The sequence below is a fragment of the Silurus aristotelis genome, assembly GCF_946808225.1.
Source record: "Silurus aristotelis genome assembly, chromosome: 13".
Lineage (NCBI taxonomy): Eukaryota > Metazoa > Chordata > Actinopteri > Siluriformes > Siluridae > Silurus > Silurus aristotelis.
The window spans coordinates 12506355-12531883 of NC_139586.1; the positions used below are offsets into that span (position 1 = coordinate 12506355).

Consider the following 25529-nt stretch of genomic DNA (forward strand, 5'->3'; position numbering starts at 1 on the left):
TTTTTGATCACTGTGATCAACTGCTGTGGTGTCAGAGGAATGAAAACATTATAGAACTACAATCAAAGTTGGTAACAACATCACACCACCCTGTCAATCATTATTTCAGTAAAATGACACTATTCAAACAGTTCATACAGATCAGCCGTTCCTAACACATATTGTGTATCGCAGTAAAGTATCGCAATATTTTTATCATATCGTTCAACCCTACATCTGACTATGATTAATTAGAACCAAAACAGACCGCCGGGGTAAAACATGGAAACAGGATAGTGGAGAGACGCCAAGAACAGCTACGCATATCTTTAATAAACTTCCTCCTCAATAATGAACCATTTTAAGAAAGACATTTTAATTATCAACAAAACATTAGTTAGAACAGTGTTCAAAACAGTCAAATCAGGTCTGCAGTTACGACTTTAAAAAATTCACTCACTATACAAACAGACATACACACACATGGACGCACGCCTGGTAGCATATACACACCTGTACGTAACATTGCAGAAGGGCTGCCCTGGGTAGAGAGCATACTCCGAGTAACCCTGTTGGTTCCACATGTCTCGCTGCTGGGGTGCAGACTGAGCTGATCTGCTGCTGCACACCAGACACACCGAGTTTCATTTAAAAACTCTCACACACACACACACACTTACTCACACATGCAGCCGCAGGGAGGAAGAGAAACAGGAAGAGGAGGAAAAGGAAGACGTAGCAGCATACATACACCAATATGAACACATATCCAAGAAGCACACACACACACACACACACACACACACACTGGCGCACACACAAACACACACACTGGCTCACACACACAAGGGAAAAGCCGAGCTTTGCCTCAGCTTCCCTGCAGGTTCTGAAGCTCGCCTTCGTCACTGGCTTGATGACGTAAGAGGCTCTGCTTTGGTAGACTCGCTGCGGTCGCTACGGGATCCCTGCGCTGCTTATCTTACCGAGCGAGACAGGAGAGGAGAGGAAAAGAGGAGCACGGAAAGATGAGGCAGACTATAGAGATGAAGGATGTGAAAAAATGATCAAATCATTACATGATATTACGTCGCAATAACTCAAGCTCAGTATGCTTTAATTTTTATTCGTGTAAATAAAAAATTAAAAAATAATTTTAAAAAAGACTCAAAAAACAGCTCATTGTTAAAACTTAAATGCTTTCATTTCAAGTCAATATATACAGCACATTTGCATTTTTAATTACATAAAAAAAAATGTATATCTAGACTCTAGTCTTAAGAGACTTTCTTAGAATGTTTACTCAAGAAATTCCATGCACTCTTATGAAAAAAAAATGATGCAGACTGCCCACTACGTTACGCCTGACAATTTTTGCGCAAAGCTTCTCCCAAAGGAGTTTAGTGGGGTTAAGGAAGTCTTCTATTCCAAACACCAATATCCTAATATATCTCTATATCCTAATGAAGATTGCTTTGTGCACATAACATTTACATTTATGGCAGTTTGGCAGACGCCCTTATCTAGAGCTACTTATATTTACCTCATTCATACAACTGAGAAGCTATGGGGCTAAGGGCCTTGTTCAGGGGCCCAGGAGTGTTAGCTAAATTTACAATCTTTAGATCAAGTCCAATGCCTTTACCAATAAGCTTCCACCTCCCTCATACATAAGCATGGTCATGTTGGAACATGTTTAGTTGTTGGAAACTGTACCATTTCTGTACCACAGATACCACATACGAAGACACAATTTGTGGCAAGAGACTGAGAGAGAACCTCATATGGGTGTGATGGTCCAGGGGGCACATACTTAGTTTATATAGTGTCAAAAAATTGCCTTTGTTCATGATTTGATAAATGACTCCTGAGCCAAAAGCAACTACTGAGGGGGAAACAGCGCCTTTCCAAAAAACTTTCTGAGGTGATCCCTCATACATACACACACACACAGACACACACACAGACACACACACACACACACACACACACACACACACACACACACACACACACACACACACACACACACAAATCCATGCTGCGTACAGGCAGATCACTGTGTTTAAAGATAAATCCAAAGGGAACCATGACTGTTACTTACACATGAAGCTTATTATACACTTCATAATGAGTGCATTCTTCTCAAATCTGCATCTTTTAAAAAAACCATAAACTCTAGTACAAAATAAAACTCTTTGCATCATGCCACTGAGGGAAAATAAACAGTGAAGAGTTTTCGTTACCCCGATATTTCCCCGTAAGGGCAAGTGTTTAATTTCTTATACACTACAGGAATTAAACTGAGTGCAATTTCTATTTATAAAATGAAGACACTTTATCCATTTCCAGTTACATTCAGTGCTTTGGAACGTCCATGTAACACAATAGCTCCTGCTCAGCATTACTTATAACGACTATAAATAATCATTTCATCACCACAAAATACATAGTTTGTTTCAGTATATAGGCTAAAACATAATTTTGTGTTTACTATTACATTTATTTATTTTCACACATTTTACTGCATTTATTTCTACACAGTGTAATCACATGTTGGCAATAAATTAAGAAGTGACGTGTCGTGGTTAAAGGTAAATAATAGTACAGGTCAAATCTGTATCGCATTTACGTACATTCACAACATATTGAAGATTTGACAGACCAGAAATATTCAGTTTAGTCAATTCTTATCTCATCCATCACACACCACATAATGTTACTAGACTCAGATTTTACTTTTCAACCTTTCAATGTAAAATTCTGTTGTTTGGAAGGTCAAACAGAAATAAAAAATTTATGCCAGAATTACAAAAGTGATTACAAAATTATGAAAGCAGCTTTACAGACTGTGAATATAAATGATAGCATCATAAATTAGTCCCTTTAAATTTATCCCTAATTAGCAAGCCAGTGGTGACAGTGGCAAGGACAAACACCTGGTAGGAATCCTTGAGAGAACCCATCCTCATTTGGGTGACAAATGTGATGAACCTAAACATGCATTAAAAAAAAGTTCAGTAGTTTTAAATTTTATTTTTTAATATTTTGTTCAATTTCTTTTTTTATTTTTCCTTCTCTAACGCAATTGGTCATTAAAATTGACAGCGTATTATATATATATATATATATATATATATATATATATATATATATATATATATATATATATATATATGACTTGAAGACAATTATTTGAGTCTTCAGATACAAACATTTACATGCATTTAAGAGTGGAAAAAAAGAGCATATACTACATGTCTTAGGTAAAAGACTTCATGACATTTTGTTCATACCCAATGAGATAAATCAATAAAACACTGATGTTATTGAAAAAAAAAAGGGAATGGTCACCAATTCATCTCTCATGTACATATGATTAGCATTATTGCAAACGTTTACACTTCATGTATACACTTCTCTTGCACATATTTGTTTTCTGTCATTAGCAGAGCATAGAAGTGTGTCCGTCCTTGTTTTAAAGTTGTTTTGATCATAAACAAAAAAACGAGTAAGTTGGCTTGAATGAATTAATATTACTATAGGATGTTGTAGTCTACACATTATAACTCAATCAATAGTGCATTTGCTGTTCCATTAGATGTTTCTGGAAATGCTATAAACCTGCTTCTCATACATAACTTCATCCTCATTATCCCATCACTTCATGTTATTTCTATTCTTTCATTAGCTGTGTGTCTATTCGGAGCGTCGTCTCACGATGTCTAAAGATGATAAAACAGTTGTCAAGTCAGCAAAAAAAACACAGACACTTGTTTTTTTTTAAACTGGGTATCGTAGGAAATAAAAGGCTCATTTGTCATTGCCAGTCATGATTTGTGCCAGTGACTTAGCTGTTTGAAAGGGGAATAGTGGGAATGAATCATGAGACAGTAGCGTTATGTTCAAATGTTCATGTCAATGAGCGTAAAATCGCATCACTTGCTTTAAAGGCTGCGATTCCTCAAGGTTTTATTATCTCAGAGAAAGAAAAGTGAGCTCAAAGGCCATTCTGTACATCATTTGAGCATTAATACGTACTTCTTTACATTCAAATTTTTTCTGCTTTTCATCCAATTAGAGACTCTTTTTAATAGACACACAAAAAGAAAGCTTAATGCAATTTAGCACAGTAAGAAAACAAAAAGAGTTATGGCAAGGGAAGGATATTTTTTGGGGACGCTGCTTTAAGTAAAGAATTAAATCCCTGTGTGACATACAGATGTAAGAACCAATCTGAGAACCACAGTTACTCGTCATTTTATTCATATTTTACCACAGAAAATTGCCAGAAACAAACTTTTGGTTATTATTAATTCAAGAAGGACATTTCACACTTCAAACCATTTAAAGTTATATGCAAGTTAGTTGTGGCTCTCACTTAAATCACAGCATCTATGAAGGGTGGCATTAATAAGACAAGACAAGTAAGAGCGAGTGATTTGTTACTTTGAAAACCATAATTTTTATTAGTTATTTAATATACGGCCTGTTACATTTAGAATTCTGCTGCTCTAATTCACAAATAAGGAAGTGCCAAAAGACAAAAAAGTTTCTGAAGAAAAATTGAATAAATAGTTATTACAGAAATTGCGAGAGATGACATTAAAATGCTTAAATGACGTGCGTCTGTGCCATGCCTATAGCTGTTGGTGTAAACTCCTCATTTATCAAAATCACTACATTCATCATATCGGTTAAACATTGTGCAAAAATCTTCTTTTAGTTTATCAAGGTCATTAGAGACTGTTTACAATAGCTGTCTCTCTCTGCATTAAACTGTAAATGTTACTGTGATAGCTGCATGTTCTATTGTTACAGATGTTTAAAAGACAGTGCATTTATTTAAACGCTGGTTAAACTACTGTGTGATTAAACGCTTTGAACTCACACTTTTCGTTCAGACAATCAGAGTCTATTATACAGAATTACCATGATATAACTCAATTTTAACTATACTCAAAAAATCAGATTTTTACAATCATAATAATTATGGCTTTTAGGTTATAGTTATTTACAATCATTTATTATATGATGCTGATGTATTACAACATATAATACAAATATTTGAATGTTTTACATCATGTAAGCCTGATTTGACTCAGGCAGAATATATTATGACATATAATATGGTATTTATCTTATTCTAAATGAAAAAAAATCTGATTTAACATCAGTAAAATCAATACAGTGTTAAGCTAAACACTGAAACGTGACTTCACGTCACTGTGAAGAAAAGTCACTTAACGTGTGGCTAGTTAATGATCCTTCGATGAGAATTGGTCAGCTGACGCAGTGTCCGTCTCTAATCATTAAATGTCCATCGCGCAATATATAAAGGTTATAAAACAGAGCAGCTTCCAGAACATAAACAAAGCTATTTTAAAAAGATTGACCCATCAAAAGAACCCGTTAAAAATTTCTTAATATCTTACCTGCCCTTTAGATTCAAGCTCAAAAATGCTCCAAAAGTTACTCTGAATATACTTTAGCAACTTTCAGCTCGTACGCAAACACATCCATAATCCGAACCAATCCACAATGGCGCATGAACAAAGGTGAAGGCTAACCCTGACCCTCATGAGCCAGAAATATCCAGTGTCCAGCAAAAACCTTTGCTGTGACCTTTACCTACTACAAGCTGTCATGTATAGTTAAAAAGTATGCAGCTCATTTGCATTTTGTTGTTGCTGATTTTGAGTGCACAATTCAGTGCTGCTGCCTCCTCAGACTCCTCAGTCTAGTCTCTCTCGCCCTGTCAGCACCTTTTCCACCACCCCAGGGAGATTCCAAGAAAATAGTGAGACAGAGGAGGGGTGGAGGAGGGGAAAGTCTTTCAGTAATGTCTCCATCAATTGCTCATGTTACACCTGCTGAAGGATCATTCACCAGTCACGATTAGCAGGAACTGATGATCTTGCTTAACAGATGCAACCGGAATCTTCCTGTGTGTGAGTGTGGAGCTCAGGGATCCGAGGCTCATCCGAGAAGACGACCGAGTTTACAAGAGTGTTTAAAATGAACCAAGTTCACAGTGTGAAATGCAGACGAGATAAATCTTCTCACAAGGAAGATTTCATGAAGTTCAAAATAAATGTATTTGATATATGTGTTTGTATATACGTATATATATTTATATAATTGCTTTCAAACATTTACTGTAAAGCACAGTTCAGTTTATCTTTCGGCAACTTCAATTAGAATATTGGATATTAATTTTATATATGTAAATAAAATAATACTGACTAAAAATAAGTCAAAACATATCAATAATTACTAATAAAACATTTCCCTTTCCAGACATACAGTTTTTTGCTTCATTGCTGAAGTTTTTATCATAAATGTGTTATTCAGAATGACAACTTTTATATAATTAGACTTTTGTCATCGCATATCATTTACTTTTGTGTTGTCTGGCTAATTGTAATGTTTGTAGCTAAATCACGTTGTTACTTACAACAAAAATAAACTTAATAAATAATTCATCATATATACATTTCTGGAACTTTTCACTATTCAGCCTACTCACTAATCCTACTTATTAATTACAGTATTGATAAATAGTTCCACAGCAAAATCTGGTTATGTACATATTTGAGGAAGATGATCTATTTGTGATTTCATGATCATTATATATCACTGATGGCACATTTTTGGACCTTACAGAAATCTGGATTAAGTTTTTGGCCCTGGATGTGTTATGCGTTATAAATTACAGAAGATGATTCTGGATGTGAGAAGAAGAGATAAAATAGTTTAAATATATCTTGTGTGATACAAGAACTTACTGCTCATTACTCACTGAAGTGGAGTTATACAAGAACAGATTCAAACTAGAAATATCAAAAGACTCAACAGCATTCTCTTGTGGCCCCTAGAGGAAGTGCAGCAGGCCCTGGGTGAGCAATCAGGCAGGCAGATGATTCATCTGGACAGAAATGACGTCCTTTCTGTACAGATATTTCACTCCAGTTTAAAAGCCATTGCTACGAGCTGTTAGGCCTCTGATCAGCCCTGCTTTAGAGAGCTGTGAGTTCGTCTCTGTGTGTGTGTGTGTGTGTGTGTGTGTGTGTGTGTGTGTGTGTGTGTGTGTGTGTGTGTGTGTGTGTGTGTGTCTCTGCTAAAAGAATCAAGAGCTTATGCTGTGCACAATAAAGGGCATAAATTGCAACAATCAATGGCACCATTACCGCATGTTCTAGGGGTCACAGTCACTGATGTACTGTGCACTTTATCGCTCTGTGCTGAACATATTTCCTGTATTCCGTTCTTATCGTTATGAATCATCACATGGCCAAAGATCAGCAGGGTGAAATGTTTTCAGACGTCCCTCCGCAGGCTTTACAGTCTGCACTCAAGCGAAACACCGCCCTTTTACTACCACAACAAAAAAGACAAATGACCTTATAAACAACTGCTTCTAAAAGGTCTCTGAGACCACTTTCACTAGCACATGAACACAAACACACAGACACACACCGACACAAACTTATTTAGTCATGAGAACACTTTTCAACCCAGACTCATCTGCATAAATAAACAGGCATATAAATTCCCATTGAATGCCAATAAACATATCTGGGACATTGGTTTTATTGCCCTTGCCCATGCTATTTATCTATTTACAGTTAGATTTCATGTTTCATGAACTAAGTTTAATTTAGTTCCTGTTCTCACAGCTATAAATTTATATTCATTCCCTCACTCTCTTTTTTTCTCTCTCTTGGGTCACATAAAGACAGATGGAAGTGCAGCCTTCCTTTTTTTATCATTAAAACATACAAATCATAACAGATAATCATAACCAGAATCCCACGCAGCCACTGACAACAATAAGCGGCAAAAATGCTAACAATATGTGACATTCAAGGTATGACTTAAACACAGGTGCAAAAAAAAAGGCATGTGATAAGAACCATTGGGATGCAGGGGCTAATGGGAAATGTATTTTGGCATAACTATGACAACTTAAAATTAATAGGACCAAAAAATGCAGCTTGTTTCAGAGAAAACGTAAACAATTATAGAAATCCATCCAAATAAAACTGAATTTGAATCCGTTCTAAAGATATGGCAGCTTTACCACTGACTGCAACAGAGACTCATTCCAACAATTTCACATGTATTTTAACCTGTTTGTGAATGAGCTTTTACTGTAGAATAGATGTTATGAATTATTTAAAATATTATACATTTTCATATTCTCACAAGGAATGTGTTATAAAGTACATACACAGTGTTATACAATTTTAGGAAACCCACATGTCTGGTGATGTAAGAATCAAAACCCACAATCCTCAACAAACATCCACAACAACGGCCTTTCATTATTATTCATTCTGATTCTCCTCAGCAGAGAGTTGAAGATGTGTGACGTCCCCGAATTCTTGTCATAATCAGAATTGCAAAATCCCACTAACCAAACAGCGGAACGTCGGAGCAAACAGAGCACATTGTTTACATGCAAGTGGCTTACAGCATCACAGGCTGCTGCTGGGTAAAGCTCTCTTTTATTTTTTGTTTGTTTTACTGATTTTACTAATTTCCTGCAAGGTTCTGAAGGTGAAGCATGAGTTCTCGTGCAATTCAAAATTCAATCTCTGCCCGCTGGGAGGTTTATTGACAGAATTCAGTCGATATTCTGTCATCTCTGTTTCAGACTGAGAATAAAACCGAAAGAGAGCTGCATTAAAGGTTATTGAAGGACTTTTTTCTTTTTTTTTTAACAGAAACTGCTGTGTTCTAAGGAAAAAATTGAAAACCTTTGATTTAAAACGGCACCAGATTAAAAGAGCTTCATCAACCTTATCCAGGTTACCTTTCCTCTCCTGTGGAGTTCTCGTCCACTTCCTCGCTGATAGCCTCCAAATGAACCGGCACCTCCTCCTGATCCTGATTAACATCTTGCGGAGGTAAGCAGCCGCAGCAGATGCCCATGCTGACGCTAGATCCCGAGCCACGTCTGTCCAGTGTTCCACTGGGTCTGCTCTCTCGCACCGTATCTGCTCGCTTGCCCATGTTGTTTAATGTACATCGTTATGGTGAGCGCACATCATCTCGTCTGTGAAAGTCAATGCGTTCTGCAAGATCTCTGGGGGTTAAATATCACCCATTTAATCATGTTTGATGGAACGGCCTCTAAGCCTCAAACACAGTAACCCACTGTGTCCTCCTGTCAATCCTGTCTTTGTTTTTTTGTTTTTTCTCCACGCTGCCCCATTCCTCGTATACTATTATTGCCCACCGAGTACAAAACAATGTGTGCTTAGCCTGGCATGGCCTTCATCGCTCATTTTGGATGTGATGGTGCCATGGCACTGCTGCTGTTGCTGCTTGGTGGTAAAAATCCCACACTTCCTTTAGAAAATTCCAGTTCAAGCTGAACATTTCTTAATATTGAACTCATAACTTCTTCATCCTAGGTGTTTATTGTTTTATGTGATATCTATGAGATAAAAAAAAAAAGTGCAGAAAGTGACTTGTGATCTAGCATTTCTGTATAACACACACACACACACACATACACACACACACACACACACACACACACACACAATCTCCTGACCAGTTTGGTCCATTGCGGCTTCAATGCGCACAAGTCCCAGCGCAAAAAAGAAATCATTAAGCAGTCCTCTCACAGAGCAAGGGGTCCTGCCTTCACCAGCTCCACCTCCTCCTCCTCACCGAAAAATGCAGCATAATCACTTTAGCCCTGATTTTCCTCCTCACACAGGGAGAAGTAAGAGAGGTAGAGAGAGGTGGCTAAAAAAAACATCCCTGCAGTAGACCACCAAAGGTAAGATGTATCCATATGCTAGATCAAATGCTAACATGCATCAGACAGCTGTTACTCAAAAGTGACTAAGAGAAAGAACAAGAAGAAGGAAACATCTATCAGCAAAAAAACCTACCGTATATCAGCACTTTTTCAGGTGTACCCCATGCAACAGAAAATAAACAAGCCCAATGAGATGCAATGTAATAATGAGCTCCTCCTCTGTTCCTTCCAACTAAAGAGATTACAGAGATCCTGCCTTCTTGATTTAAATCAGCTAACAAGATGATTGATATATGCAAATTCACAGTTTAAGTCAGCTAGTAGAAAAAGTAACTCTAACAAGAAACAAACACATCTTTCATGTCACACATTTGTGAATGTGATTTAATTGTCAGGTAAATATTATCTATTTTATAAGCAAAAAAATGCAGAAAATCAGTTTCCACGTAGCTTCATGACACTCAACAAGAAATCACCAGCATATCAAAACCAGATTTGGATGCTAAAATTGCTTTAAGTGTCTCTTGTCTTTTGCACATTATATTAGTCTCAGCAAATGATGCCCTAAAGATTTTACAACAAATTTATGTGAGCAAAAATGAATGAATGAATGAAAGAAGGACACACCAGTAAAAAACTACAGATTTATAAAATTTTTATCATAAATATCAATCTATTTTTTTAATCCTAGATCATCATCCATGAAATAAACACAGCAAAGGCATCACAACTGATGAAAGTCTAAAATCCTGACTTTAGACAGATACAGTCCTTTTTATTTGAAAAAGCTTCTGGCCTTTATCCTAATTACGCCCTGTTGATAACTAACTGCCTTCGATTCAGTCACATTGCAGAAGCTTCGACAAAGTTAACAAACAATGTTTATAAAGAAAAGTATAAATTAACTTCCTATACTAATGAGTTAGTATATATATGTTTGTATTGAAGGCACCACATTCAGTTGTCTACATCCGGAGGTGTTTTTGTTCTAAGGCATTTTGTTCACCCCTGGTGGTCTAGTGGTTAGGATGCAGCGTTCTCCCCAGTCAGGGACCAACCCCAGCCACTCTTAGTGCTGGTCCCAAGCCCGGATAAATGGGGAGGTTTGCGTTAGGAAGGGCATCCAGCGTAAAAACATGTGCCAAATCAAACATGCGGATGATCTACTGTGGCGACCCTTAATGGGAGAAGCCGAAAGAAAGTTTTTGTTCAAATACTATAACTATATAGAGAATCACATCCAGAAAAGAGTCCAAAATTCACTCAGGTATTTATTTGCTTTGAGCTGTCCATCTGAATCTCATTAGCCAATGAGTGCTGTTTTCTTTGGTGTAAAGATGAGTGCTAATGTTTAAAGTCGATGATCCTGATGCTATTGATGCTAGATGCTGCTGTTGAAGAATAATCGGGTTACATCGTCTGGCAATATCATCATTGAAAAGCAAAATTTAGAACATGGAACTAAGCACTTAAATATGCATGAAACCCAACTTTGAATATAAGGGACCTTCCTTGTGATAATATTGACAGAACTTTTCAAGCCACCCACACAGCAGAGTGACAAACCTGTGTTTGTTTACATACCGCATATGATTATGTCTGAACACACACACACACACCTGCACAACTATGCATACACATTAAATGGCTCGCACTATAGATGTATTTGGCTGTCCTCAGACACGCCCATTTGCAAATGAATTCAATGGAAGGAGTGTTATAGCATAGCAAGTTCAACTCGTTCTGTTAGTTATGATGGCTTGAGGCTTTCGAGATCAAAATGCCCAAATGCAGTTCTTAACATTAAAGTTGTGTTATGGATCAGTTGAGCTTCTTTAACCTCTGAATGACGTTTGGGGTTTGTAAGAAGATTATTCAACTTTTGAGGCTGAACATTATTATTCAGTAAGAAATTGAATACAAGCCCAACACCTAGCAGAAATGTTTAAAAACAGGGGTCAAAACATCATATAATCCCAAAGAGTCTTTAGAATGCTTGTAAAAGAGCTGCTAGCAAAATGTTGTGTGAATAAAAACAGCAACTAGCACAATTTGCATACTTATAAAATGGCTGTTGGCATGATTTGGTGTAATGAAAAAACAGCATCTTCCATCACTTAGTGAAAGGAAACTTGCTTATACTATAATTTGGTGTGGAAAAAAAAAGCAACCATGGTTTAGCATAACTAAAAATCAACAGTTTGTCTGAAAGTACAATAGAAATGAACTTTTTTGTAACTGAGCATCATTAAATAGAATGATTTAGCATGATTTAAAAACTAGCATGGCTCCAGTAAGGGAAAGCAGTTTTAAAGAAATTGTAGAATTACAGAGCTAGTGGAATTTTGCATAATCGAAAATATCAGCTAGCAAAATAGGGAGTGACTAGAAAACAGCTGTGAGCATAACGCAGTTGTAAAAAATAAAAATAAAAAATGCTGTGGAAAAAATAGCCGTTGACATAACTTAATATAAGAAAAACACCTTATAGCCAGATATTGTGTGAATAAAAACAGCAGCTGGCATTATTTTGAATGAAAAGCTAGAACTGTTTGGTCTCACGGAAAAACAGCTGCTAGCATGAGTTTGGGCAGCAAATGGGATTTTGAGCGATTCGAAAATTCATACTAGCATTGATTGGAAAATAGCAGCTAGCTTGAATTTGTGAAAGAAAAACTGGTACTAAAGATAGGGGAATTGTGATTTTTTTTTTTTTGTGTGTGTGTGAATAAGAGTTGCCAGCATTCTCCTGAATAAACAATAGTAATGTTACAAAAACACTGCTCCATTAGCAAAGTCAAGAGATCAACACCAGCAGAGAGTAAACAGCCCTTAAATAAAATTTTTACACAGATTTTTTTGTAAAATGCTTTAGCCTTAGTTGCTACACAATAACCAGATTACAGAAAACGCCACATAAACAACTCTTCTATTTTTTTATTTTAAATGTATTACTCTTTCTATGCAAGAGGCAATTTACTAAGTGAATTTAACTTGAAATATTGAAACATTTTTTGGATCCAAATACTTTGAATCTACACAAAGTTGTTTGCATAAGTGATCGAAGTGTGACAACCAATAGCTCGGTCACAATCAGAAGTCAAATGATTAATTGAATATTCATATTGAAGTCCTGCATGTCAGGTGACTTCAATTTAAATATACCAGTTCCTGAAAAGAGTTTGTAAATAAAAATAATAATAATCTTGTAACCAGACATAACACACATTGGTCACAAAAGGAAAGGGTTGTTTCTTAGAAAGCCTTGAATTGTAATTTTTTTTTTTCAGTGTTTGTTTAACAGCTATCAAATTTATTCAATGTATTGTGTTACCATGACAACCACCATCAGATACAACAGTTTAAAAAAAGTTGCATAGAAAAATACTAGTCAAAAATACTAATCATTATTTAACAGTGAAAATACTGAAAGCATAAAAATACAAATTGAGTAGGAAAAAAATTACGGCATACCAAAATTTTACATCAAATGAATAAAATGTATGTTAAATCTGTGCACTTGTACCCCGGGATGGTTAGAGAATGACTAAAAAGACCAATATATACACTACAATATTTAATAACAGTAGTAATAAAATTTGAGATATTTACAGATTTCTTATTAATATGCAATAATTAAAACATATACTGTTATTCCCATAGCATAGCGCCACATTATGTTGATTTTGTTTTATAATACAGTGTGACATATGACAGAGTGCTGGAATCAGTCCAAACTTAAATAGTACAAAAATCTGATGTTCTGCTTCTCCTGAGCAATTCTTTGACAAATTTGTCACTTAACTAAAAAATAAGTAACAAACTTTTTTTTATTTCATGAGATCTTAAAGAAAAAACTTTTCCGTAAAAGAAAAATAAAGCATTTTTTCCCTCAGGAAAAGAGACAAAAGGAATATTGTCCTAACAGGACTCCATTGTAGGAGCCTTGTCTTTGGGGAGCTATAGGATTGCAGTGGTTTAATGCAGCCTGACTTGCACAGGTATCCGTTTGCGTAGCTCGAGGTGAAATAACTTTAAACTCCTCAAACAAGTGGAGCGCTAGACATTCCACTGTGACTTTTCACAAAAGTCACAGCTGCTGTGGTATGGAAGAGAACATTCCAAAACAAAGTTTCCCAGTCAAAGACAGATTAATAAAAAAAAGGACAATTATTTGCTTTTGAATAATAGTATTAAAAATTCTAATTGACTCATTGGTGTTTAGGAATGTTGAGTATGGGGTGTGCTGTTGGACGTTTTGATGGGTGATGGCTAAAAGGAGGGAAGGGGGCTTGGAAGTGGGGGGGGCTACAAGAAAGCGTTTTTACTACGCTTGCTCGAGCTTAACAGTCCCTCTATTGTGCCATGGCGCTTCTCATTTCCAGCAGCCTGCTGCACCAGAAACAGGCCGTTGTCAGGGCAGCGACATGTGGACTTGGACCGGGTTAAGCCTCTTTATCACACAATGGGAATGGGGTGGACAGGGGGGGGTTGTGTCAAGAGTTCACTGGCGACTCACACCAACTGTCAGAACTACTAAAGCAAATTCTGGTCTAAACAAACATCCTATGTCTTTACATTTATTACCAAAGTTTAAAAAAACGCAAGAAAAATATTTCCTAGTCACAGCTCAAGTTTTTAAATTTTTATGATAATAACACAATGTTATTGTAGTTAAATACTTGTCTATGCACTCCAAATCCCCCACTACCACTTAAAGTAGCTAACATAGTTAGTTAGGGTCGAGGAGGTGAGTGCAATTGTCATCCTATGGAATAGTGGGCACAGTTATATCGGTAGGAGAATGCTGAGGATGGAGCCACCAGGAAGAAGGAAAAGAGGAAGGCCATGTAGGCGGTTTATGGATGTGGTGAGGGAAGACATGTAGGTAGTTGGTTTGAAAGAGGCAGATGTAGAGGACAGGGGGGTATGGAGGATGATCCACTGTGGCGACCCCTAATGGGAGAAGCCGAAAGAAGAAGAAGAAGAAAAAGAAGAAGAAGAAGAAGAAGAAGAAGAAGAAGAAGAAGAAGAAGAAGGAATAGTGGGCACTGTCCTGCTAAAAGAGACCATGCCTTTTAAGATAGTTGTGTTTTATTATAGGATAAGCGTGAGTTATAAGATCAGTCTCTGGACTGATTTGCAGTGATACTTCATTCTAACCTTATAAGGGGACAAAATAATTGCCCCCATGAAGCCCCCTTTCAGTTTTCAGTCTAAAAGCTAAAAATATCACCTCTAAGATGTGAGACGTTCCACAATTCATCATCGCACCACCTTCTTTCATCAGAGACTGAAGTAAAGAGAAATTTCTCTGTATTTCTTAATTATCTGAGTGCAGCAGCGACCGGATTCTGGGTTCTGGTGCAGCTCTGCGCTTTGCCATTAGCTGTCATAAGCAACGTATTAAATAACTGGCAGCAACAAAGCCGGCAGTAAATCAAATTAATTTCAGATTCAGGATCTGCCAGAATGCGGCACGCTCTCTCCATTAACCACAGATGCAATATTCTCATCAGCAGAAAAAAAAGGCACTCAGGAGATGCTAGCATGCTTTTAATGTGTGCCCTGTGTTATGTTCACATTGTACCAGGATTGCGTTTTTCATTTCTCAAAATTCAATATACCTGTTAGAATCTAAAAAAACAGTGTTCAAATGTGCAGAAATTTATGTTTAGCTCCAACTATGACTGATTTTTTTTTTTTTTAAGGTAAAAATCGGTTTTATGTATTCTACAATTATATATTATATTATTGTACTTTGATTTTATCCTTACGCATTGTTATTATTATTCTTTATTATACACCGATCAGGCATAAAATTATCACTACCTGCCTAATATTGTGTTGGTCCCCCTTTTGCTGCCAAAACAGCACTGACCCATTGAGGCATGGACTCCACTTGATCCCCGAAAGTGTGCTGTGGTATCTGGAACTAAGATGTTAGAAGCATATCCTTTAAGTTCTAAATGTTGCAAAGGTGGGGCATCCACAGATCGGAACTTGATGTCCAGCACATCCCATAGATGTTTGATTGGATTGATATCTGGGGAAGTTAACACTCAAACTTATCGTTTTTGCTTTGTGTAAGGGCGCATTATCCTGCTGAAAGAGGGTACAATCATCAGGGACTACATTTCTGTGGAAGAATGTACATAGTCTGCAACAATGCTTAGGAAGGTGGTATGTGTCAAAGTAACGTCCGCATGAATGGCCAGACCCAAGGATTCTCACCAGAACATTGCCCAAAGCATCACACTGCCTCTATCTGCTTGCCTTCTTCCCATAGTGCATCCTGGTGCCATGTGTTCCACAGATAGGGCACCCTGACTGGTTTGTGGCAACACAGCCCCATACACAACAAACTGTGATGCACTGTGTATTCTGACACCTTTTTGTCAAAACATTAACATTAACTTGTCTATTCAATCGGACCACACGGGCCAGCCTTCACTCCCCCCCTTGCAGCCTTCACACCCCCCCCTCGGCACCCCATGAGCCTGTCGCCATTTCAGCACTGTTCCTTTCTTGGACCATTTTTGATAAATAGTGTACCCCTGCAAAACAGGAACACCCCACAAGATCTGTAGTTTTGGAGATGCTCTGACCCAGTCTTCTAGACAACACAATTTGGCCCTTGTCAAACTCGCTCAAATCCTTACGCTTGTCCATTTTTCCTGCTTGTAACAAATCAACTTTGAAGGCAAAATGTTCACTTGCTACCTAATATATCCCACCTACTAACAAGTGCCATGATGAAGAGATAATCAGTGTTATTTCCTCACTAGTCAGGAAAGGGTGATAAAGAGGTGATGGGTAGGTATGGTTTTAAGGAGAGGAATGTAGAAGGGCAGATGGTGGTAGATTTTGCTAAAAGGATGGAAATGGCAGTGGTGAATACGTATTTAAAAAAAAAGGATGATCATAGGGTGACGTATAAGAGTGGAGGAAGGTGCACACCGGTGGACTATGTTCTATGTAGGAGATGCAACGTGAAAGAGATTGGAGACTGTAAGATGTTGGTGGGGGACAGTGTAGCTAGACAGCATTGGATGGTGGTCTGTAGAATGGTTTTGGAGGCAAAGATGAAGAGGAGGAGAGTGAGGACTGAAAGAAGAATAAGATGGTAAAAACTGAAGGAGGAAGACTGTAGTGTGAGGTTCAGAGAAAAGGTCAGACAGGGGCTCGATGGTGGTGAAGAGGTGCTGGATGATTGGGTAACTACTGCAGGAGTGATGAGGGAGGCAGCTAGAAAATTACTTGGTGTGACATCTGGAAATAGAAAGGAAGACAAAAAGACATGGTGGTGGAATGAGGAAGTGCAGGAGAGCATAAGGGGAAAGAGGTTGGCAAAACAGAAGTGGGATGGACAGAAAGATGAGAAAAGTAGGCAGGAGTACAAGGAGATGCGGCAGCAGGTAAAGAGGGATGTGGTGAAAGCCAAGGAAAAAGCATATGATGAGCTGTATGAGAGGTTGGACACTAAGGAAGGAGAAAAGGATTTGTACCAATTGGCCAGGCAGAGGGACCAAGCTGGGAAGGATGTGCTGCAAGTTAGAGCAATAAAGGATAGAGATAGAAATGTGTTGACTAGTGAAGAGAGTGTGTTGATAAGGTGGAGGGAGTAATTTGAGCAGCTGATGAATGAGGAAAATCAGAGAGAAAGAGAAGGTTGGATGATGTGGAGTTGGTGAAGCAGAAAGCGGATAGGATTAGTAAGGAGGAAGTAAGAGCAGCGATTAAGAGGATGAAGAGTGGTAAATCGGTTGGACCAGATGACATACAGGTAGAAGCATAGAGATGTTTAGGAGAGATGGCAGTGAAGTTTTTAACCAGATTGTTTAACAAGATTCTGGAGGAATCTGGAGGATCCTGAGAAATGGAGAAGGAGTGTGCTGGTACCAATCTTTAAGCATAAGGGAGATGTGCAGACCTGCAGTAACAATGCAGTAAAAGTTTTGGTATTGTATGAGGAAGTCTGGTGTGTCAGAGAAGTATGCAGTGGAAACGACAGACTGGTTCAAGGTGATGGTCGGACTGCATCAAGGATCGGCCCTGAGCCCTTTCTTGTTTGCAGTGGTGATGGACAGGTTGACAGACGAGGTCAGACAGGAGTCTCCCTGGACTATGATGTTTGCGAATTATATTGTGATTTGTGGTGAGAGTAGAGAGCAGGTTGAGAAGAGCCTGCAGAGGTGGAGATGTGCGCTGGAGAGAAGGGGAATGAAAGTCAGTAGGAGTAAGACAGAGTACATGTGCGTAAATGAGAGGGAGGGCAGTGGAGTGGTGCGGTTGCAGAAAGAAGAGGTGGAGAAGGTGGAGGAGTTCAGGTACCTGGGGTCAACAGTTCAAAGTAATGAAGAGTGTGTTAGGGAAGTAAAGAAAAGAGTGCAGGCAGGGTGGAGTGGGTGGAGAAGAGTGACAGGAGTGATTTGTGTTAGTAGGGTATCTGCAAGAATGAAAGGGAGCGTTTATAGGACTGTGGTGAGACCTGCGATGTATGGATTAGAGACAGTGGCATTGAGTAAAAGACAGGAGGCGGAGCTGGAGGTAGCAGAGCTGACGTTGTTAAGGTTTTCGTTGGGAGTGACGAGGATGGACAAGATTAGAAATGAGTTTATTAGAGGGACAGCACATGTAGGACGTTTTGGTGACAAGGTGAGGGAGGTGAGATTGAGATGGTTTGGACATGTGCAGAGGAGGGACAAGAGTTATATTGGTAGAAGAATGCTGAGGATGGAGCCGCCAGTAAGGAGGAAAAGAGGAAGACCAAGAAGGAGGTTAATGGATGTGGTGAGGGAAGACATGCAGGTAGTTGGTGTGAAAGAGGCAGATGTAGAGGACAGGGGGGTATGAAGACGGATGATCCGCTGTGGGGACCCCTAATGGGTGTAGCCGAAAGAAGAAGAAGAAGATTCTCTCACTAGTCAGTGGTCATAATGCTGTGCCTTATTGGTATATATTTTATATTTATTTTATATTACCGTAATTTCCGGACTATTAAGCACACCCAAATATAAGCCGCACCCACTGAATTTTACAAAGATTTTTATTTTGAGCATAAATACGCCGCACCTGTCTATAAGCCGCACCTGTCTATAGCTGTCTACATTGAAACTAATGAACTTTACACAGGTTTTAACAAAAGACAGTGTCTGTTACACGGCTTGTATCTAAACAGTAGCCTACCAATAAAGTCATTGTTCACTGTCTTCCTCCTTCCCGTCACAACAATTTCTCTCGGGAGTTTATCTTTTGGCATCGTCGTGCGTTTAAAAATCACCATCTGTGAAGCTTTTCTCCCGATGCCGTGCAGCTCAGAACACAGGTGAAGTGCGTTTTTATTTTATGCCCGGTTGTTTTTAGCGTGAGGAATGATTCGCATTTCCCGTTGACAGTCCGAGTGAGTGGCAGGTCAAACGTCAGAGGAACCTCATCCATATTTATGATGAGGTGAGGCCCGATTCAGTGGGAGTGCGATTTATTATAATTTAATAAAGAGTTTCATTGGTTCACCTTAATCCTTTCGGCAATTTCATTGGTCTAATGTTACGGGGCTCAGTTTTTTGGCTTATAGCTTGTGAAACTGGGAAAAACCCCGGAAAAAATCCATAAATTAGCAGCTTCGTTGTTTAAGCCACGGGGTTCAAAACGTGGGAAAAAAGTAGCAGCTTATAGTCTGGAAAATACGGTATTTGTCGTTTAATTTTCTATCTGACGCTGGTATTATTTATTGTTTTTAAATTTTTACAGTTTTATTTTTTAGACTGTTTTTTATTTTAAATTTTTAGGCGCTTGGAATGTATTAAAGTTTCAGTATAAATTTATTTATTATATTTTGTCAATTAGTGAGAACTAGAATTTACTTACTTATGTTACATGATACATGATAAAATTAACTACAAATGTAAAAAAAAAAGTTGTCTTTCTATGTCTTTTTTTAAGAAAATTATTGAGAAAATGCTGTGGTGTAAAATGAATAAAAAATAAATAAATAAACATCTGGAAGGTAACTGTAACTCTGTTGTATCCTGAAACAGCACAACATGATGTTTTATACCACGAGAACAACATTTTCGATTTATCAGAAGAATTTATTAAAGTAACATAGACCTTTTAGACTTATTAATATTGAAATAAAAAAAATAATTAATTAGTTATTAACAGTTTCAGGGATTGAATGCTACACACTCAAACACAAATATTTCGAGTCATTATTATTCTAATGCCTCAGACACCTACTTCCTTTACTATGCTGTTTAACTGGTATTTACTATTCTATTTACTGAGTTGTAAAGCTGTATTTTCTTAAAGAGCATGCACTACGGAAAGGTGTAAATTCTCTTCTCCTGTCGTGTTTCAACCTAAAAACAAGTTCTTTCCTGCCAATGTTAACGAGCAAAATGTGTCACAAAAACAATGTACAAATGCAGAGTACAGGATCCAAACAGGAACCAGAAACCCCTTAAAGGCTGGGACACACACGATATTTCAACACCGTGACATTTGTGCTGTTGTACATCGGAGAGCTGCAGTGTTGGGTTTTTTGTCGGAGCTCACACACTCGACACAAAGACTGCCTTCATGTGACCGGACAATAAAACTGTCAGCAATAATGCAGTTTCAAATTCATTTTCATTGACCTTTATAAACTCAGCCCCGTTGTTGTTATGCGAATAGCATAGCAGTGTCTTTGAAATAATAAAAAAAAAAGATATAGTTGGGCTATAGATGTGCAAAGCTGAGTCATGTTGAATAACAAAGCTATAGCAATGTTAGGCCAAGAAAAGCACAGCTTTTCGCAGATCTTACAAGAGAATCCGAATGGATTTATTTTAGTGTACATGCTGGTCTCTGTTCACTTTGGTTAACGCTTTCTTGTGTAAGCCACAATGCCATTCAACTACCTGCTAATAAGAGTGCAGTGGGATTCAGCCCTCACTTTATCTCTACCTTAAAAAGAGATGCAGAAGCACTGTAGTGTTTTTGTCTGTCATTTTATGAGCTAAGTGAATGTTATCACTCTTGTTTTGACATTTCTTCTACTACGAAACATTGTTCTAAATGAGTTTGCAACGAAAGTAAGAACAGTCCGAAATACCTGTGAGACAATTTTTCTCACAAACGGTAAAAAATGCAGCAATGAGCAACAAAAATACACTAGAATCTCTAAAAACGTCACAAATATAAACATAAACAAATAAACATCTGGGTAAACAACAACCTGACAGATGTGTCCGTTCGGGTTGGTGTTCACTTGTCTTGTTTAAATAAAGTCATGATTATGTTTTTATTTTTTGAGAGTCATCACCTGCCCACCACTCTGAAACTACACAACAATCTGGAACCAGTGAAAAATCACAACAGTTTGCAGTCATCAGGAGATTCAACAAAACGGTCTTCTAGTGTCTCCCAGTCAATAAAGCATCCTGATCGTACCGTACAGCAGTTTTATGATGTTGTAAGACAAATATATGGGTGTCATGTATTGAGAGCTCAGACAGGTGCGAATGCTGTTTTAGGCAGATTAATGACACGATTGCAGACAAATACAAACATGAATCAAAATTCATAGACAAGTATATACAATAGATCAGGCCATCATCAAACAACACAAACTAGCAGTCATCACATCAGAATCAAAAACAGTAATAAACAGGCTTGGCCTTGATTCAGAGCGTATACTTTGCAAAAAGAATTTACGTTTAAATACCTGGTGTGAGTGTATGTGTGTAGCTGAGTGATTGGGAGCTTGAAAGTGTGTATGAGTTCAGGATGTTGTAGGCCTGTGTTTGCCGCACAGGGGATTGCTGAGAGTTTACCTGATAACTCAATTCAATTCAATTCATTTTTATTTGTATTGCGCTTTTAACAATAAACATTGTCTCAAAGCAACTTTACACAGATTATGTGGTAATAAAAATGAGTATGTTCTTCATAAGAGTAAGTTTGTCCCTGATGAGCAAACCGGTGGCGAATGTGGCAAGGAAAAACTCCCTGAGATGGCATAAGGAAGAAACCTTGAGAGGAACCAGACTCAAGAGGGAACCTCATCCTCATCTGATTTGCACCGAATGTCTATTTATTACAGATAGACGATGTTGTGGGGTACAGTGATGGTGATCAGAGGCAAAATGTAAAAACTTATACCATTATAACTCGTCTTATTATCACCGACCTGCTGAAACACTTCCAATGCTTTACTTTTCTGGCATTAACTTGTGCTGGATCGATGAGTAAAAAAAGATGATTTTACATCATTTTTAGCCAAAACTTAAGAAAAAAAAAAGGCAAACAATGTTTCTTTTATCCAGTGTCAATTGTTTCATGTTCGTTCTTTCATTTACTTTTATCTATTCTGATCTCTAATATGAACCCAATATAAGATAATAATATAGTCCAGATGTTTTTATTTAATTCATTTCATTTTGTGTTCATGCTGAATAAAATGCTGAATGTTTCGTTTCCAGACATGAAAACGAAACATTTTTTAAGCTAAGCAAAGATTGAGACAGAACATTTCACACGTCCTGCTACTTAAGAGCTCTTGTGTCTCATGCGTGTTCTCTGAAAAGGCCTCGAGGGACCTCTCCAAAGCAAACAGAGAGAATAACCCACATTTAACAAACCCTTTTCGCCTCCTCACCTTCTCGCCTACTCGTCTGGGGCACTGCAGCGACAGGCGGAGGAGGAATTCGCTCATATGCGTTACATTAGCGAAGGATGTCGGTGTGTGATTAATGCTGGTGCTGTATGAAATGAAAAGCAATGTCACAGGGGGCAAAGGTGCTGAACCAAAAGCTCATTCTTTAACACTTTACACAAGCATGCAGCACAAAAACAACCCTGCTGCTGTTATTAATAACTTCAGGACTTCTGAAATTATAGATTAAATAACCAAACTCTCAGTCTCAGTGGTCAAGACGTGAAGGACATCCCGATGCTCCAGAGGACACAGATGATGTCTCTGTTTCTTTTTTCATTTAACGAAGACAGTCAGAGTGACTTTGGTGTGAACTTGATTGTGAATGTGATGGTGCCATATATCTCTGCACTCGTAAATTTATAGTCACATGATCGCCTACAACCAACTGAGCAGACAGGACAGGACAGTATAGAGACAACATACAGAAAGATGGAGGGAAAGCAGAGAAGGTTTTGTATTTTACAAAAATAAAAGCATAAGAGCCATTTAGTGTGGTAAAGTATTTTTTCTTAAAACACAAATCGCAGCTTATATTTTCTCAGTGATATACTAATCATACCTTTATATTTCTGTTAGCAGTTATATGTTATATAGTAATGGTTTTTTTTCTTTTCTCCTAATTTTTTTTTACATTCCTGTAATGCTCTGTATAAAAGGTAAAATAATATGTTTTTCTAAAGACCAACGTACGAACATTTCGAGATCCCTGCACTAACAAGAATATGCAAATAATGCAAATACTGCTTGTCTTGCTAGCTTATTTTACTTTTTCATCAACTGCTAGTCAACTGATCTGTTGATCTGTTTGATACAAAGATACGTGAGGGATCATTACAGAGACGTTTTCTGCATCGCGTTATTTACGCAACAGCAGTTTAAAATTGCTCAAATGGGTTTCTTCATTACCTAGTTTTGGAGATGAGGGACAAATTTTGTGAGGAATAAAAAATGACAGGGTGAGTTTTTATAGGAAAGCATTCAACAGAGATGTGTGATGAAGAGGAGTTATTGCTCACACAACAATGTTCATTATTTTTCCTATAACTGCGCAAAACAAAGTGTCTTTCCTTTTATAGCACAGCAATTACATTTCTTTTTCATTTATTAAAGATATTAGACACATAACAGATATTCTACATTTATAGGTACTCTTAATGTTAGTTCCTTTCAACAAGTTACATTATAGCAGCCATAAACAATGGTTTCATTACCAGCTTCTTTTTTTCTCTCTTGAAATTAAGACAAAAAATCCAACACTTGAGACTTCCATAAACATATATATATATATATATATATATATATATATATATATATATATATATATATATATATATATATATATATATATATATATTAAGAAAGTGTCTTCATGACTATATAACTGAAGTTCAAATACAAACATGGTGTTAGCAAACACTAAAAAGGAAAGTTTTGACCTGGCTTAAAGTGCTCAAAAAAAGAAGGGGAAAAAAAGTAGCCGCATTCTTCAAATAGCTAAAGTTCCACTGATTTAGCTTTTAATACTCAACTCCTAAACAGACTGTTTCCTTTAAGATTGTAGTTCTTTCCTTCTTCGAAAAGCAAACTGCTCTGTCACTTTTCACCAGCTGCATCTCATCCTTTTCAACACTATTAGCCATTTTGAGGTTGTCCATGTGCTTAAATATAAATATAATATAATATATTAATAATATAACAGAGAAAACAGCAGTTAGGTTTTTCTTAGCTCAGTTACACTTCCCTTTTCCATTTATAAATAAAGTAAAATCCTGAGTTTTTTTTTCCTTGATACAGAATAGCACTTCTATGCAACACAGTAAATATTTAGTTTGAATGTTGCACATTCATTCTTCATGCACATTTCCGTGTCACGAGATTATCAACAGAGTTAATTTTTAACTTCCCTGCTTTCAGGTTGAAAAACAGCGACTTGACCTTGAGCGCAAACTTGAAGCATGAGCAGAAATAGTATAAGTATGATCTGCTGTATGATTGTTGTATGGATAATCTGTGCTAAATGAGACAGAGTATATTATTTTATAAATGTCTCTATAAATATCTATTCATTTCATATTAAAGATACAGAGAAGAAAGAAATTGCTATGAATGATATTATAGTAACAGTGGAACAGAAGATGATGGTCCAATACATGCATGAGTTTGGGACCCTGATTTTTTTAAAGAAACAGCAAATAGAAATGTTTTTTTTCATTCTACAGTTTTTGAGGGGAATCACAAGAAAAAGACAAAAGGAATAAAGTTTACACTCATTCTATGGCCCTCAACTGGACCCTCGATACATTCTTATTATCTATAAAACCAGAAGTTTGAATCAGTACCAAAACAACAATTAATAATAATAATAATAATTATTATTATCATTAGGTTCCCTGGTGGTCTAGTGGTTAGGATGCGGCGCTCTCACCGCTGCGGCCAGGGTTCGATCCCCGGTCAGGGAACCAACCCCAGCCACTCTTAGTTCCGGTCCCAAGCCCGGATAAATGGGGAGGGTTGCGTTAGGAAGGGCATCCAGCATAAAAACATGTGCCAAATCAAACATGCGGAGGATCCGCTGTGGCGACCCTTAATGGGAGAAGCCGAAAGAAAGTTTTATTATTATTATTATAACCACATGGATGCAGTAACAATTAAGCATGGTGCATGACCCTTATTTTTTTTTATAGAAACTGGATATTTTTCATATTTTGACACACGTGTTAATTTTGTCTTTATAAACCCCATGCTGTTGTTGTTATGCTGTGGGCCACGGCCACCTGATAATAACGAGGGGACAACCAAGTTGTTTGTTGCATGTTAGTGACGATCTTAACTTATGCACCCTGAAATTAACAAATCAATATCTTTATTCTTGTCAGGTCACATGGATTTTATGTCTATCCTGGGAAAAACACTAAGCATGAGATGTGAATATTGCCTGGATGGGAAGCATGTTGATCATAGGACACCAAACAGACACACACACACACACACACACACACACACACACACACACACACACACACACACACAGACATGCTCTTTCATACGTATGGTCAATTTAGAGTTACC

The 25529-nt window shown here is 37.5% G+C and overlaps 1 protein-coding gene and 1 long non-coding RNA gene across 13 annotated transcripts in view; one reads left to right on the forward strand and one right to left on the reverse strand.

Annotated features, from left to right (window-relative positions):
• The window catches only part of plekha7b (pleckstrin homology domain containing, family A member 7b), a 112162-nt gene that overhangs the window by 84256 nt on the left and 2377 nt on the right, over nucleotides 1–25529 (reverse strand). For 3 of the 12 annotated variants that reach the window (XM_083558419.1, XM_083558415.1, XM_083558414.1), the window contains exon 1: nucleotides 8795–9060. The exons of 5 other annotated variants lie outside the window; for them this stretch is intronic. In XM_083558419.1, coding sequence (XP_083414545.1) covers nucleotides 8795–8994 — 200 coding nt within the window. In that variant the 5' untranslated portion in view covers nucleotides 8995–9060. Of the gene's footprint in view, nucleotides 1–492; nucleotides 882–8794; nucleotides 9061–25529 lie in introns of those variants that run through there. 4 more of the 12 variants (XM_083558413.1, XM_083558420.1, XM_083558422.1 and 1 more) reach the window with 4 other exon arrangements.
• The window catches only part of LOC310735693, a 180459-nt gene that overhangs the window by 30210 nt on the left and 124720 nt on the right, over nucleotides 1–25529 (forward strand). The gene's annotated exons all lie outside the window — the stretch shown is intronic.